The sequence below is a fragment of the Haliotis rufescens genome, unplaced genomic scaffold, assembly GCF_023055435.1.
Source record: "Haliotis rufescens isolate VD_foot unplaced genomic scaffold, xgHalRufe1.0.p SCAF_2, whole genome shotgun sequence".
NCBI classification, from domain to species: Eukaryota; Metazoa; Mollusca; class Gastropoda; order Lepetellida; family Haliotidae; genus Haliotis; species Haliotis rufescens.
In genome coordinates this window covers 42,212,087-42,230,129 of record NW_025963890.1, presented here as the reverse complement: position 1 = coordinate 42,230,129, position 18,043 = coordinate 42,212,087, and the positions used below count along the sequence as shown (strand labels likewise).

The 18,043-nt window shown below is 40.8% G+C and overlaps 1 protein-coding gene across 2 annotated transcripts; it reads right to left on the bottom strand.

Annotated features, from left to right (window-relative positions):
* Positions 1–2,990: 2,990 nt before the first annotated feature.
* LOC124149420 (pancreatic triacylglycerol lipase-like) lies at positions 2,991–16,371 on the bottom strand. 2 transcript variants are annotated; one of them, XM_046520997.2, is made up of 7 exons: positions 16,182–16,371; positions 12,221–12,537; positions 9,472–9,703; positions 9,262–9,378; positions 6,752–6,871; positions 4,919–5,145; positions 2,991–3,109 (listed from the first exon to the last, which is right to left on the bottom strand). In XM_046520997.2, the coding sequence occupies exons 1-7, from the start codon at positions 16,228–16,230 to the stop codon at positions 3,068–3,070; spliced, it is 1,104 nt and encodes a 367-aa protein (XP_046376953.2). In that variant the 5' UTR covers positions 16,231–16,371; the 3' UTR covers positions 2,991–3,067. The 2 variants fall into 2 exon arrangements, with proteins under 2 accessions (XP_046376953.2, XP_046376955.2); XM_046520999.2 differs by lacking the exon at positions 4,919–5,145.
* Positions 16,372–18,043: the final 1,672 nt, after the last annotated feature.

Here is an 18,043-nt window from a genome sequence, read left to right as displayed (position 1 = left end):
TCCATTGGATATACATAACAACCAGGAAAGTTTGACTATTTAATTTTGAACTATTTTTGGACTTGAGTGAGTGGGTTTTACTCCGCTTTTAGCATTGTTTAGTAATATCAGCTGATATAAAGATCCTTGAACAAAATTTGTGTGTATTTAGGTCCATGGAGAGGCTGATAGTTAAACGTGCGATGCTATACTACATTTTTATTTTTGCAAAAAGCAGATTGTGCTGTTGTCTCATGGACTCTTGTAATGGTTGCTGTCTAGCACTGATTGCTGTCAATAGAGTTGGTTGTCTGGCGTTGGTTGCTTTCAGTCATTGATTGCTGTCCATGATTCAATCTTTGATCGCTATCGTGTATTGGTTGCTGTCCACCATTGGTTGCTGTTTTGTATTGGTTGCTGTCTTGTATTGGTTGCAATCTTGTATTGGTTGCTGTCTAGTATTTGTTGCTGTCTTGTATTGGTTGCTGTCTTGTATTGGTTGCTGTCCATCATTGGTTGCTGTCTAGTATTGGTTGCTGTCTAGCATTGGTTGCTGTCTAGTATTGGTTGCTGTCTAGCATGGGTTGCTGTCTAGTATTTGTTGCTGCCCAGCATTGGTTGCTGTCTAGTATTTGTTGCTGTCTTGTATTGGTTGCTGTCTGGCATTGGTTGTCCGTCAAACAACAACGTGTTTGCCTGCTGTCCCAAAAAGCATCATGTTTATAAATCTATCATTTCACCCGGGGAACTCATTGTTTTGTCTTGACTCAGGTTTATAAAAGCCACCAGAGCATATACCCTCCTAGTGCATGACTCCCGAGGTATGCGACCCCATTCTATCTTTGACAACAATACAGTCATCAGACCACGAATTTCTCAGAAGCGTTGACATAATGTCGAGCATTTCTCGGTAAGATACACAGTCATTACACCAAGCATTTCTGAGAAGCGCAAACCTAATGTCTCTCATTTCTCGGAAATTGCATGAGGCGCTTACCCGAGAGAAGTGGCAGACAGCGTGAGAGAGTTTGAGTCAAAGACAGCAAATAGTGCCATCCGAGTTATGTCCCCTAGATCAGAAGCCTGTATCTGCTCTCTGACGCATATTTTAGCAGTTAAGAGTGATTCGTTGGTTGAAGCAGAGACCATATATGGTCTCTGGTTGAAGAGTCTACCACACTAAATCAGAACCAGTTAGGAAAGTGCGGCCTTCAGCGCAGATCGAGAGATATCTGCAGGCAGTGATAGAATGATATTGTGTACGATGTTATGTCTTTTAAATGTACATCCATCCAGTTATTAAAACTGACCATGTTTTTCTATATTTAATTACATCTTTTTAAATACGATGACTGATGCTTAATGTGACCACAGCTATTTTCAAGTAGGTGACATTTGGTGCGAAACTCTGTGTGTGTGTGTGTGTGTGTGTGTGTGTGTGTGTGTGTGTGTGTGTGTGTGTGTGTGTGTGTGTGTGTGTGTGTGTGTGTGTGTTTGGCTTCCCGTACTCGGAAAAAGTACTTGCTTAAGTGGTCATTTTGTTTGTTTTTATTGCTGCTCTAAGGCCAAACTGTGCACACACGTACAGGTAATAGCTGTTGAATGCTTAATTATTTTTAAAAAAATATATAACGTTACTATAGAAGTCTATGAGAAAACATTCGGTTGTGTGTAATCTTGAAGGCGCCCTTGGGCCACGAGGCCTGCATGGCACCCCTACTGACACGTTAAGCCATACGAAGTTGTGTCCCTTGTTAAACATCTTTAGCGTGTGGTGTTTCTCCGTTGAGAAGTTTATATTTACTTATTACCAATATTTGCTCTATTAAAAACAATGGTCATTGATTAATGTTGTGTTGGAAAGGGGTGTCAGATATTCCATTGACATAACCAATTCAAAGATATCTTGGTTGTTATTTGAGTAGTGACAAGATTTAATTGTATAAAACAAATACATTTTAAGTGAGTGAGTGAGTAAGGTTTTACGCCGCTTTTAGCAATATTCCAGCAATATCACTGCGGGGGACACCAGAAATGGGCTTCACACATTGTACCCATGTCGGGAATCGAACCCGGGTCTTCGGCGTGACAAGCGAACGCTTTAACCACTAGGCTACCCGACCGCCCCTACATTTTAAGAATATACAATGGAATGTTGTCACTCCTTAAATAACAACTTTCTAGGTTTTTGACTTGGTATTTTCTGTTCAACGTAACAGCACCTTGAATAACACCAGTCACAATCTAGATTCTGATCTTCGACAGCACACGGTTTGTTAACTAGTATCTTGTTTTGTTTCATGTTTACCCCTGCAGTCAACAATATTCCAACTATATGGCGAGTCTGGTCAAGACAATCCAGTGATTGATATTATGAGCAACGATCACCAATCATCACCCCACCCAGCCTGATATTTTTCAGTTTTCATTGCTTAAGGTTCGTGGAATAAGCAAATGAATTAAAATAAGAAGTCTCGTCTTATGGGTGTATTCCCATGCTGAATCAAACGTTTTATGCTTGTACCGTTTTGTACTCTTGCAAATAAATCGTGAGTGAGAAAAAAGTCAAACTTTAACGTCACAGTGGCATTATTTCAGCCATATAGCGACTGAAAACAAAGAGTGAGTGAGTGAGTGAGTATGGTTTAACGCCGCTTTCAGCAATATTCCAGCAATATCACGGTGGGGGACACCATTAATGGGCGTCACACATTATAACTATGTCGGGAATCGAACCCGGGTCTTCGGCGTGACGAGCGAACGCTTTAACCACCAGGCTACCCGACCGCCCGAAACAAAGAAGAAATATTACGTTACAGTAAATAACATTATAGGTACTTGCATTATCTTCACACAAGCATCTGTAAAAACAATGTCATAATTTTTTTTGTAAATTACTCCTTTGGACTGCTCTGAAACACCAATTGTTCATTAATATTTATTGAGAACGTGAGTGTATTTGGGCCTGTGGCCTACCAGCTCCGTCAGAGAAAAAATGGAGTATGTGAAAGTCCCATTTTCTGGACAATATCAACTTTATTCTGGAAATTCTAAATACACAGGAGAGAATGAAGGAATACCGGGGACATCAATTGATGGCTGCAAGGACTCCCATCGAGGTGTCCTGGGGCTGCAACAAAAACGTTCGGAAGGTGAAGACGTCCCTTATGATGTAGTGAAAGAAACGATGTAAGGGAGGTAACTATGTTGGACCTATTGACACAGATTCAGGAGATATATCTTTAACGTCATCATTGTGGTGCTGACACACATGTGGAAATAATCGGGCGAACCTTCCCCTGTTTCCTTGTCTGTTCAGATGTTTGCCTTTGCATGTGTTTGTGCCAGGTGCCAATGGTGGGGCAGGATACGCTCATCGAAAAATGATACTGATTAATAAACGCATGCTTATAATAAGTGTATAATGGACACAGCTTTTGGCAGAGATAGGTTATGATAATTTAAAGTGGTAAAGTGGTTTGTCGCTTTGTTTATTTCAGAGAAACCATTTAAGAACGGTACGTACATTGTAAGGACGACTGCTATATATAACCTTATTTTGCCTCAAAGTGAGATTGACCAATCAGAGAGCAGAACTTCTGACCCCACATGAGCTTGTATACCGTCAGTAAAAATCCAAGATGGTTGTTGCTGACCTAACATGAGACCGTTGACCGTCAGTAATAGCAATCTTGGATTTTCCATCACTCACTTCACATATTTCACATGAAAATTCTGGTACAGAAAGTCGGTATTCGACACTGTTTTGTGTTTTTAAGTCTTTAATTGTGATGTGCAAGGACATTTATCCTTTTTTAGATCATGTTCGTAACTTTATTGATAAAGGATATAGTTGAAATTGTCGACAAGGTTTGGCCTCTAAGGTTTGAAGAGTAGTCTCCCTTTGACCCTTAACGTCAACAGTTGAAAGTATCAAGTTTTCATATTGACATGCCAAATGCGATATGGATACCAGACAGTGTCAACTTTTCGGCATGATAAATTCGTTATAGTCGCTGTATACGGTGTCTAGTGGGTTAGCTCACGCCTCGCCCAATATTCTTCTGCTAACCTAATATGACACCGTATACAGCGACTAAAGACACCATAACGAATTTATTATGCCGAAAAGTTGACACTTATTTGTTTCTTTATCGCACATGTCATGTCAAAACGTACAACCAGTACAAACGACAGGACCAGTACAACCAGTATCTTTCCGATACAACGCTTCAATGTAAACATAAACGTCAACAATGGAATATATAATGCACTAAATGTGAATGTTTAAACAAGTATTACAGCTAAAATGGATAGAATTTCATAAAAACGCCCGCATGTTAACAGAAATCTGCGGGCAGCTGTAACTTGATAGCAGTTCGCTTTCCCCTAACGACGAGCTGCTCAGCCATCTATTTTATTGCTATGTAACGTAACTGCGTCACGTTTCTTGTTTGTGACTCAGTGACCTCCGTTGTAAGCTTTTTCTCTATATTTTCTATTTAAAAAGTCAAGAACGTGGTTTATTTAAACATAAATGTCTTTGCGCATCACAATAAATAATATTAAAACACAAAAAAGTGTCAAATAACGTATTTCTGTACCAGAATTTCATGTGAAATATGTGAAAGTGAGTGTTGGAAAATCCAAGATGGCTGTTACTGACGGTATACGGTCTCATATCAGGTCAGTAACAACCATCTTGGATTTTTACTGACGGTATACGGGCTCATGTGGGGTTTATAGTTCTGCTGTCTGATTGGTCAATCTTTGGAGCATAATAAGACACCGTGTACTGCAACTAAAGAAGTCATGACTAATAATATGCGTAGGTGGTGGAAGTGAACATTTAACCTGGGTTCGAACTACGAATCCTGATCCGAAGTCTACATGCCTAAAGAATCTGACTCCTGTGCAACATGTTTCCATGCCTACTTACATATTGTATCCAATCGGATCCCGTTGACAGATAGAATGTACCCCTGGGACTAGTTTCATCGGCGTAGTAACCCATGTATGCACACCCGCTGTCACATGACCTGCACAGGCCTCGCTGATAGGCGGACTTACTGGCGCAAGGATACGCCTCAAAAAGGGTCCCGTTTATAGAAGCGATGAAATACACGAATCCTCGTTCGTGACTACAAGCCAATGACGTCACAGCCGCTGAACATGAAATAACATATTAAAAAAAGATTAAAAATATAAAATGCAGCAAGGAGGGTTTTTGGGTGATCCTGGCACAGCCAGGCTGGTTCGGCTAATCATCAGCTCAGGGCCCTTGCCCCCTCTACACGCAGCCCAGACAGCGAATGGGACTACTCACAGGAAGCCCTGCCTTGTCAAACACACCCAGAACTTTTCGGAGAATGTGAAGACTCCCCAACACTGCAGCCTTCTGCATTACCCAGATTGTCAGAAGGGCTGTATTCCTGGTAGGAAACCCGGGTACTCTCCCGATGTCAGTCAACAGATTGGGAGGTACCAAACCTAAGGCACCGAGAACAATGGGAAGTCGGACAACTTGGTACTTGGGATGCAAGCGTGACATTTCGAAAGCGAGGTCTGCATATTTGCCATGTTTTTACTGAATCATGGACATTACATGAGTGTCAAAAGGACAGAAAATTCAATGATATAAATGATTTTATTGGATTTATCAAAAAGGACAAGATCAGGTTTGTTGGCCTGGATACGTCTAAGGCTGTAAACGGGCCTGAGCAGCAAACAAAAAACCTTCTGTTTCACTTTTCAGGGCAGACGACTTCACCCAAACGAAGAACTCTGCGGGGTTGCTGATCTTCTCAACACACTGCACATAACCTCTATGCAGTGGTCGTTCAGATAGCCCCTCCTTGAAGAACTGAGTTTGGGCCGATTTGATATGGCACTTCGCTTGGTTGACACTCATTTCTGTACCGTCCAGTCGGGTAGCCTAGTGGTTAAAGCGTTCGCTCGTCACGCCGACGAACCGGGTTCGATTCCCGACATGGGTACAATGTGTGAATCCCATTTGTAGTGTCCCCCGCCGTGATATTCCTGGAATATTGCTAAAAGCGGCGTAAAACCATACTCACTCACTCACTGTACAGTCCAGCAGTACAGAACCATCAAGAAAATCATCACTGACATTGAGCTTATGTCCCACATCCTTGGCTCGTTTAAGAAAACTGTGAAAATTATTATTATTATTGTTGTTGTTATTGTTATTCTTAATTGTGTGAACGATGGAGGAAATAACAGCAGCTTTAGATAATGCTTCGGGCACTGATCTAACTGATCGCCATTGAAACAACTGTCGAATCAAATTATGTTAATCTGTGATTTCATGGATATTGTTCGTCTCTTTTTCAAATGCAAATACCCGTGCTCCTCGGTTGAACCAAAGCCGTGAACGAGGACCTGCATCACGTCGGACTTTCTTCCCACATTTAGACGACATGCTCACTCACTCACTCACTCACTCATGTTGACAAAAATGCTCACATGAACTCTCATGTCAGTAATCTTTTATTAGATGTGCTAAAATTATTCTGACAAAAAAAAATTAAGGGTTCGAAAAATACAGTTGCCTGTAAGACAAAAACAGTAAACATGAACATTCTTTCTTTTTCTTGATCAGCAAATTGAAACTAGAGGGCATCATTTGTAATTGTGACATGTGTGTCTGTGTGACATTGCGGAGTAGAGGGCCAGTGATATGAACGTGACGCTGCTCTAGTAAGGCATTTTTGTGTTGGAAGGGAGGGACCGCGAGACGTACATCACCTACCTGCAGTGTCGCCGTTGAGGAGGAGCAGGATGCCCCTGGTGGTGTCGGGACACCCCGGCTGATTAACACCGCCATTAGGGAAGAAGTCCACATGACCAGTGGTCTTCTGTATCCCGTACCCTGAAACACAATCACAGAGCATAGATAGCCCCGTATCCCGAAACACAATCGCAGATCATAGATAGTCCTCTGAATCCCATACCCTGAAACACATTCACAGATCATAGATAGCCCTGTATCCCGAAACACAATCACAGATCATAGATAGTCCTCTGTATCCGATACCCTGAAACACAATCATAGATCATAGATAGTCCACTTTATCCAATGCCCATAGACAGTCCTCTGTATCCCTTACCCTGTAACACAATCACAGATCATAGACAGTCCTCTGTATTGCATACCCTGAAACACAATCACAGATCATAGATAGTCCCGTATCCCGAAACATAATCACAGATCATAGATAGTCCTCTGTATTCCTTACCCTGAAACACAATCACAGATCATAGATAGTCCTCTATATTGCATGCCCTGAAACACAATCACAGATCATAGATAGTCCTCTGTATCCAATACCCTGAAACACAATCACAGATCATCGATAGTCCTCTGTATTGCATGCCCTGAAACACAATCACAGATCATAGATAGTCCTCTGTATCTCTTACCCTGAAACACAATCACAGATCATAGATAGTCCTCTGTATCCCATACCCTGAAACACAATCACAGATAATAGATAGTCCTCTGTATTGCATGCCCTGAAACACAATCACAGATCATAGATAGTCCTCTGTATCCCATACCCTGAAACACAATCACAGATCATAGATAGTCCTCTGTATTGCATGCCCTGAAACACAATCACAGATCATAGATAGTCCTCTGTATTGCATGCCCTGAAACACAATCCGAATCTTAGATAGTCCCGTATCCTGAAACACAATCACAGATCATAGATAGTCCCGTATCCCGAAACACAATCACAGATCATAGATAGTCTTCTGTATCCCATACCCTGAAACACAATCACAGATAATAGATAGTCCTATATATCTCATACCCTGAAACACAATCACAGATAATAGATAGTCCCGTATCCCGAAACACAGTCACAGATCATAGATAGTCCTCTGTATCCCATACCCTGAAACACAATCACAGATAATAGAAAGTCCTCTGTATCCAATAACCTGAAACACCAACACAGATAATAGATAGTACTATATATCTCATACCCTGAAACACAATCACAGATCATAGATAGTCCCGTATCCCGAAACACAGTCACAGATCATAGATAGTCCTCTGTATCCCTTACCCTGAAACACAATCACAGATCATAGATAGTCCTCTGTATCCCTTACCCTGAAACACAATCACGGATCATAGATAGTCCCGTATCCCGAAACACAATCACAGATCATAGATAGTCCTTTGTATCCCATACCCTGAAACACAATCACAGATCATAGATAGTCCTTTGTATCCCATACCCTGAAACACAATCACAGATCATAGATTGTCCTCTGTATCCCATACCCTGAAACACAATCACAGATCATAGATAGTCCTCTGTATCCAATACCCTGAAACACAATCACAGATCATAGATTGTCCTCTGTATCCCATACCCTGAAACACAATCACAGATCATAGATAGTCCTCTGTATCCCTTACCCTGAAACACAATCACAGATCATAGATTGTCCTCTGTATCCAGTACCCTGAAACACAATCACAGATCATAGATAGTCCTCTGTATCCCATACCCTGAAACACAATCACAGATCATAGATAGTCCTCTGTATCCAATACCCTGAAACACAATCACAGATCATAGATTGTCCTCTGTATCCCATACCCTGAAACACAATCACAGATCATAGATAGTCCTTTGTATACCATACCCTGAAACACAATCACAGATCATAGATAGTCCTCTGTATACCATACCCTGAAACACAATCACAGATCATAGATAGTCCTCTGTATACCATACCCTGAAACACAATCACAGATCATAGATAGTCCTCTGTATACCATACCCTGAAACACAATCACAGAAACATCTCCCAAATGCATGGTTCTCCCATGGGTGTGGTATGGTAGGTTCACTCAGGGCGCTTAGAGGGTGGCAAGGTCCTTGAGGGATGCGCCTCTGACTTAGCAATTAATTTTCAAACCCACAGTTTTCTCACATTCTTAAAGATATAAACAAATATTGCTTTACGCCGCATCGTCAATGTTACAGCTATTCGTGGCGAGCTCACATTCTTAGAATGGCATCACGTTATGACATCACTGCAAGTAACAGTCATTTACAAAAGGGTTAGTCCTGGAACTTTCGGTCTCCATATTTCTATGTATTCGATTCATATGAACAGCCGATAAGCGTGACAGAACTCTTTACATTAATTTTGTAACTGTTCATACATTCCTGGAAGACAGTTGTACCTTATAACATCGTGTTATTGAGTATAATGGTATATTGTTTTTCAGCTTACCAAAGTTGCGCAGAGGTTTGGCATTTGTGTGTATGATATCCACAAAGCTGGCATCACTTGCATCCAAGATGACCTGGTTTCCGAAATCGTCGAAATTTGGACCTGCTGGATCCATTCCTGTAGATAAAAAGATGACGGTTGCTGAAAGCAATAATCTCCTTCATTTTGATTTTACGATTAATTAAAAGACATGGTTCCACAATGACGTACCTGTTATTCTACCAATTGTATTTATCGTCATCCCAGCATAGCCAGCAACGTGCGCCCCAAGGCTGTGACCAATCAAATGGAAGCTCTGAAAAGAGGCTCTTGTCACTGTGTTGAGCCTCGTGATGAGTTTCTCCAGTAGAGTCCCCACCACTCGAGTGTTGGCGACGCTCTGAAAGTACACAGGGGGCTTGGCACCTTCTCGCCAGTTCACGATGATCACGTTGACATTATCCTGTATCAAAACGGAAACACAGAGCACACTATAATCCCATCCCATCCATCAATATAATAAACATCTTTGTCGAAACCAATGTCACTCTATTAAATGTGGCAAGTACATAATTAGTAAAATCAGTCACTCATTCACTTGAAAAAAGCAGCAAATGTGAACTCACATGTGTGAGAATGGTGCCAATATGAACTCTTGTGTGTAAGAATGGTGTCAATGTGAACTCTCGTGTGTACGAACAGTTCTAATATTTATTCTCGTGTGTAAATATAAGTGACAAAAAAACCTTTCTATATTCATAAGAAATATCTGCCGACTCCGACTGCATCGTGGGCATGTCTGTGAATGAGGATCTAACAGTGATGACACCGAATAGGTGAATGGTGCCAAGATAAACTCATGTGTATAGGAATGATGCCAATACGAACTGTAGTAACGGTGTAGTAACGGTGCCAATATGAAATATAGTGTGACAGAATCGTGCCAATATGAACGCATGTGTATGAGAATGGTGCCAATATGAACTCACATGTGAAGTAATGGTGCCAATATGAACTCACATATGAAGTAATGGTGCCAATATGAACTCACATGTAAAGTAATGGTGCCAATGTGAACTCACATGTGAAGTTATGGTGCCAATATGAACTCACATGTGAAGAAATGGTGCCAATATGAACTCACATGTAAAGTAATGGTGCCAATATGGACTCACATGTAAAGTAATGGTGCCAATATGGACTCACATGTAAAGTTATGGTGCCAATATGAACTCACATGTGAAGTAATGTGCCAATATGAACTCACATGTAAAGTAATGGTGCCAATATGAACTCACATGTGAAGTAATGGTGCAAATATGAAATATTGTGTGAAAGAATGGTGTCAATACGAACTCACATTTGAAGTTATGGTGCCAATATGAAATATTGTGTGAAAGAATGGTGTCAATATGAACTCACATTTGAAAGAATGGTACTAGTATGATCTCTGATTTGTAGGAGTGGTGCTAATATGAACTCACGTGTGAAGCAATGCCGTCAATATAATCTTTAAATGTGAAGTTTACACGATATACGGTTTTTCCATTGGACGTTCACACAGATCCAGCTTCATACTCCAATGAGTGAGTGAGTGAGTATGGTTTTACGCCGCTTGTAGCAATATTCCAGCAATATCACAGCGGGGGACACCAGAAATGGGCTTCACACATTGTACCCATGTCGGGAATCGAACCCGGGTCTTCGGCGTGACGAGCAATCGCTTTAACCACTAGGCTACCCGACCGCCCCCATACTCCAAGAACTCAACAAAGTGAAAAGCAATTCTTAAACGAACCAACGTGCGTAAGAAGGATGCCAACATGAACTCACGTGCGTAAGAATGATGCCAACATGAACTCACGTGCGTAAGAATGATGCCAATATGGTCTCATGTGTGTAAGAATGATGCCAACAGAAACTCGCATGTAAAACAATAATGCCAATATGAACTCACGTGTGTAAGAATGATGCCAATAGGAACTCACGTGTGTAAGAATGATGCCAACATGAACTCACGTGCGTAAGAATAATGCCAACATGATCTCACGTGTGAAAGAATGATGCCAACATGATCTCACGTGTGTAAGAATGATGCCAATATGATCTCACGTGTGTAAGAATGATGCCTACATGAACTCAGGTGTGTAAGAATGATGCCAACATGATCTCAAGTGTGTAGCAATGATGCCAACATGATCTCACGTGTGTAAGAATGATGCCAACATGATCTCACGTGTGTAAGAATGATGCCAACATGAACTCACGTGTGTAAGAATGATGCCAACATGATCTCACGTGTGTACGAATGATGCCAACATGAACTCACGTGCGTAAGAATAATGCCAACATGATCTCACGTGTGAAAGAATGATGCCAACATGATCTCACGTGTGTAAGAATGATGCCAATATGATCTCACGCGTGTAAGAATGATGCCTACATGAACTCATGTGTGTAAGAATGATGCCAACATGATCTCACGTGCGTAAGAATGATGCCAATATGATCTCACGTGTGTAAGAATGATGCCAACATGATCTCACGTGCGTAAGAATGATGCCAACATGAACTCACGTGTGTAAGAATGATGCCAACATGATCTCACGTGTGTAAGAATGATGCCAACATGAACTCACGTGCGTAAGAATAATGCCAACATGATCTCACGTGTGAAAGAATGATGCCAACATGAACTCACGTGTGTAAGAATGATGCCAATATGATCTCACGTGTGTAAGAATGATGCCTACATGAACTCACGTGTGTAAGAATGATGCCAACATGATCTCACGTGTGTAAGAATGATGCCAACATGATCTCACGTGCGTAAGAATGATGCCAACATGAACTCACGTGTGTAAGAATGATGCCAACATGAACTCACGTGTGTAAGAATGATGCCAACATGAACTCACGTGTGTAAGAATGGTGCCAACATGATCTCACGTGTGTAGGAATGATGCCAAGAGCAACTCACGTGTGTAAGAATGGTGTCCTTCATGATCCTCACCCAGGACTTGTTGCCCCACTCCCCAAACCCATGGATGATGACCTTCGTCTCCCTATGAGCATCGAAACTGGACGTTGTAATACTGGCATCCGAATCAGCCGAAATAGTTTGTGGGCGGTTTGTGTCGCCCCGTGTGTAGAGCCAGAACTGCACCTGTTGTATGGCTGGGGACTCTGGTAAGAACCCCGGCACGTTGTTGTAGGGGGCGGCGTTGCTGTAGCAGCGTCCCAGGCTGGTGAAGCAGACACGTCCTGGCTCCGGAGAGGAGGAAGAAATAAACCATCCTGAAGAAAAATATTCAGTGTTGTACTTACAGTGTCGGTTGTAAGATGCTGGAGTGGATGTTGGATGCTGTGTCGGTTGTTAGATGCTGGGGTGGATGTTGGATGCTGTGTCGGTTGTTAGATGCTGAGGTGGATGTTGGATGCTGTGTCGGTTGTTAGATGCTGAGGTGGATGTTGGATGCTGTGTCGGTTGTTAGATGCTGAGGTGGATGTTGGATGATGTGTCGGTTGTTAGATGCTGGGGTGGATGTTGGATTCTGTGTCGGTTGTTAGATGCTGAGGTGGATGTTGGATGCTGTGTCGGTTGTTAGATGCTGAGGTGGATGTTGGATGCTGTGTCGGTTGTTAGATGCTGGAGTGGATGTTGGATTCTGTGTCGGTTGTTAGATGTTGAGGTGGATGTTGGATTCTGTGTCGGTCGTTAGATGCTGGGTTGGATGTTGGATGCTGTGTCGGTTGTTAGATGCTGGGGTGGATGTTGGATGCTGTGTTGGTTGTTAGATGCTGGAGTGGATGTTGGATGCTGTGTCGGTTGTTATATTCTGAGGTGCATGTTCAAAAGGGTATTATTATAAATATTAAAAAGATATCCCGTCATTTGAAAACTTTCTTCTCCCATCTAAGCAAATTCATTATCCTATTCTAAAAAATAGAATCTGCAAACGTAATCTACCCGTCGAAGTTCGCCGTTGGCTTTGTAGAGAATTTAGGACATGTAAAATTGTGTATGTCGCCAGCTATAGCCGATGAATTCCACTACCTGTTTAAATGTGAAGCTGTTAGTGAATCCAGATACAAATAACCTTGAATAAATATACACACTTTCCTAAAAATAACAAGAGTACCAGAAATGAACAAAAATATAAAAAAACCTTGCAAAATTCATATGTATGATAGATAAGTACCTTTGAGGGTGACTATATATGTCCATGTGTGTTTATGTATATGTACATGTACTGTTAACATTAGTCTGTCTTACAGACCCTGATACAAATATATCAACTACAGCCCATGCAAGTCTATAATGTTTGGCAAGTCTAGATTACTGCAGTATCTGAAAATGAAGAGAATCACTGGGCTATTTTTATTAAGATAACTGAGCAACTGTTTTTTCTGTACGATATGTTCATTTCAGAGACTATATGTTATTCTATGTTAACATGTTCACACAGGTTTTCAAGCAAAATGTTTAAATATCACCAAAAATACTTATAGTAAAACCGACATCTTGTAAACTACAAGTTTATTGTCATGTAAAGAAACTTTTTCTTCTTTACCACCGTGGGAGGTTCATTTTGAGAAATATATGAATGATAGATTGTTGATGAACATTCTACCAATCAATAGTAATGTAAATCTTACGCAGACCAATACGAATTTTACACACAAGTAGTTCATTTAACATTTATTAAAATTTCCTCTTAAACTTGTGTTTATCACAAGGCAATAACAGTTCGATAATACCACCAGTTGGAGTAAAGCGTATAGCCAGGGTCACAATCATATACCATTATCACACTTGAATGTGACTTTGCATCCACACATAAACACATTCATGATCGTGAGGCAAAGAGGATGTGTCTGAGGTGGTCCTACATTCCATGCACGTCTGTTTACGCGATCTTGCAGCAGGCTGGTGACCCGAATACACCTCGAGAATACTGACTGTTACAAACATTAGTCACAGCATCGGTCATATCCGGGAACACTTGTATGAGCGAATATAAATCAGGTAACATGTTACAATGACTGCAGGGCTGAAATTAGGAAATAACAAAGTGATTATTTGTTCGTCGGAATTATTTTTGTCAAGGATGAAGAGCTGTTGACAACCTTTTAAAGTTTCTTTTGAAATGGCAATGAATTCCTCATTGAAGAAGTGAGGTGAGGTGAAATTGGGTTTAACTTCGCGTCCAAGATTGTTGCACTTATATAACGATGTGTGCATGCACGTGTGTTTGTGTGTGTGGCTGCTAGTACTAGTTCGGACTGATGCCGATTTATAGTGCTGGCTCACTGAGATACCTTGCCGCAGTTTAACATGAATACCCCACTCAGACACAGTATACTGACTCCGAGCCGTCCAGTCCTTGTTTTAGCCCCTTAATACCGAGCGCCAGACAGGGTAACAACAAGTTCCATCTTTTAACGTCTTTTGGTATATCTCGGCCGTGGTTCGAACCCCGGACCTTCCGCTCTCCGGGCGGACGCTCTACCACTAGACCACGGAGGCGGTCCTCATTGGCGAAGGTCAAAGTCCTGTACGCTGACTCTTAATGGTATGTGAGTGAATGATAGCGTTGAACGTTTTAGTCATTCCGTCGGTATTTCAGCCACGAGTCCTATCCCAATACGTTAATTAATTTTGCAGATGCACATTGCAATTTGTATTCATTATTATGTATACATCAACAATTTACGAAAATGAATTTACGCGTTCCGACGAACTAAACTGAAGTACTTGAGAGTTTTTGCTTCTTCCCGAATTTCAATAATAAAAAGTAACTCTTAGTCTGAGACGTTTCTTTCTTTCAAATTGACCTGCCTTTGCATGTGTTTGCGACGCGTGCCACTGGTGGAGCAGGATACGTTCAGGATGCGAACACCTGGTATCATCACTATGTGACCGTGGTTCATAAACACATGATCATTATATAGTCCGAATCGTACAATCGACTCTGCTTTATGCAGAGATTGGGTTGGATGGTTATGGTTAGTTGGTTTGTTGTTTAACGCTGCTCTCAGCAATATTCCAGCTACATGGCGTCGGTCTGTAAATAACCGAATCATTTTTTGCCTAGATTCATAAGAACATTTTTTCTAAAGGATTATGTCTCTTTTATTTTTTTTTCTTCCTGAATTCTTTGTGCCGACGAACATTTAATATAATCACTTTAAACAAATTTGTCCTTGGAATTTACTTAATATTTTCAGTTTGGTGTTAATATGTTTCCATAGCTTTGGTGAACGGACTTAACAGTTTATGAGAACAAATTGTAGGAGTACATGTAAGATGGTGGTGATTTCGGTAGTCGTTTTAGTTACAGCAATAGCTAAACCAAGCACATGAAAATAATATGTGTTTATGCTCTGTTTTGATAGACATTCGCGACTAATTATTCTCTGGTTTTGATGTTATTTATTTATAAAGACGAATTTAATGTAAACAATGTCATCCAACAGTCAACTCAGAAAAGACACAAAGGCATCTTGTAGAGCAGAAATTATCACGTTATTCTTGACCTTGAATACCATGTATGACACACGGGACAAGCACGTGAAACAGTGTAACAGCAGTCCCATTGTTTTAAATGGCTGGTATTTAAATATATCATATATGACCACCATGTGGTGAAGAATAGCCGACAAACCGTATCTCTAATCTGTTAATGTTGTAATAGATGTGTAATGCATTCTGTCTTTGGTGTTATTGACAGACGCATGGATCACAAATAATAACTAGTCAAGTTGTGTTTTGTATGGAATGTAACATCTGTTATACTTATATAACAAACTTGCGAATGCTATAGTTACGAAACCAACTGCATTCAACTTAGAAAAGCAATTTCAACATGTATTATGATGTGCTAAGTTTAATTAAAAGCTGACTTTCATAAATGATAATATGTAATCTAATTCCCTACCTTGAACAGCGTTCACGAAAACGAAAACCAGAAGAATGTTGGCATCCATTGTCTGCTGCTTAAAGAAGCTAGTGTGTCCAAGCTGGTCCTACCTATGTTTATATATACACAAGAATGTGTGTCAGCAGGAGCTCCCGCACGTCTCTCGCCAGTCTCGGCCGTCAGGTCTCCTGACAGGAACTCCACTAAAAGCTACATTTCCGTGATTGCAATCGACGCTGCATCCGACTCTGAGTACACATTGCCAATATATACAGTCTGAATGTGCTTACTAAGCTTGTTTTGTGTTCTTTTCAAACTGATCAAACGAAATGGATTTTTGTGTTGTGTTTCGAAAACATTCTGTGCTGTACCGAGTATTTATTTGTTGCAGAGTTGCAATTATGTTAAAAGACGTTCTATTTATGAAATATGGATTATAGGTAGAATTTCACTTGGAGCCGACAGTGTAGGCCATAAAATGTTATCGGCACCATTTTGCTTAGCACTGTCTTTATACGTGTGGTCAAAAAGCTTCGACACATATGACGTCACTCCAGAATTCTATGACGTCATTTTACGGTGGATGACGACATTTGCGTCTGTGGCAACTGAACTACTTTGTTTGCAGAATGCAAAAATCATGATGATTGACATGTTTTGCAATATTCTCATCAAAAGAAAAATTCATACTTTCCGGGCTTTGAATCACGTAATTTTCGTTTTTTTTCAGATTTTCGGTTCTCGAAACGAAGAGTAAAGGGGATAGACATTAAAATCAAATGGACGCATGTACTCAAATGGTGAGAAATGTGTGAGGGACAAAGATAGGTGTGAAATACCTCAGACAGACTACAAGTGAGTGAGTATAGTTTCAGCAATATTCCAGCATTTCTATGGCGGGGGACACAAGAAATGGGTTTTACACATTGTCCCCCATGTGGGGAATCGAACACGGGTCTTCGGTGTGACGACCGAACGCTTCGACCACAAGGTGAACCAGCTTCCAAAGACTACAAGTAGATGTGTAAGCAAGTATATATGAGGAACAGTAAGTTAGTAAGAAAGGCAGCAGGTGTAGGTATACATTGTAAGCAGGTAGATAGTTAGCAATTATAGATGTAGAACAGTAAGTTGGTAAGTAAGGCAGCAGGTGTAGGTATACATTGTAAGCAGGTAGATAGTCAGCCATTATATATGTAGAACAGTAAGTTGGTAAGAAAGGCAGCAGGTGCAGGTATACATTGTAAACAGGTAGATAGTTAGCAATTATAGATGTAGAACAGTAAGTTGGTAAGTAAGGCAGCAGGTGTAGGTATACATTGTAAGCAGGTAGATAGTCAGCCATTATATATGTAGAACAGTAAGTTGGTAAGAAAGGCAGCAGGTGCAGGTATACATTGTAAGCAGGTAGATAGTTAGCAATTATAGATGTAGAACAGTAAGTTGGTAAGTAATGCAGCAGGTGTAGGTATACATTGTAAGCAGGTAGATAGTTAGCAATTATAGATGTAGAACAGTAAGTTGGTAAGTAAGGCAGCAGGTGCAGGTATACATTGTAAGCAGGTAGATAGTCAGCCATTATAGATGTAGAACAGTAAGTTGGTAAGAAAGGCAGCAGGTGCAGGTATACATTGTAAGCAGGTAGATAGTTAGCCATTATAGATGTAGAACAGTAAGTTGGTAAGTAAGCGACAGGTGCAGGTATACATTGTAAGCAGGAAGATATTTAGCCATTATAGATGTAGAACAGTAAGTTGGTAAGTAAGGCAGCAGGTGTAGGTATACATTGTAAGCAGGTAGATATTTAGCAATTATAGATGTAGAACAGTAAGTTGGTAAGTAAGCCAGCAGGTGTAGGTATACATTGTAAGCAGGTAGAT

Bases quoted from the DNA above. Each gene is read 5' to 3' on its own strand.
- LOC124149420 (XM_046520997.2), bottom strand. From the start codon at position 16,230: ATGGATGCCAACATTCTTCTGGTTTTCGTTTTCGTGAACGCTGTTCAA. The intron at 9,379-9,471 runs GTACGTCATTGT...TTTTATCTACAG, and splicing joins TACAATTGGTAGAATAACAG to GAATGGATCCAGCAGGTCCA. The intron at 3,110-4,918 runs GTAAGTAGGCAT...TTTTTGTTGCAG, and splicing joins GATCCGATTGGATACAATAT to CCCCAGGACACCTCGATGGG.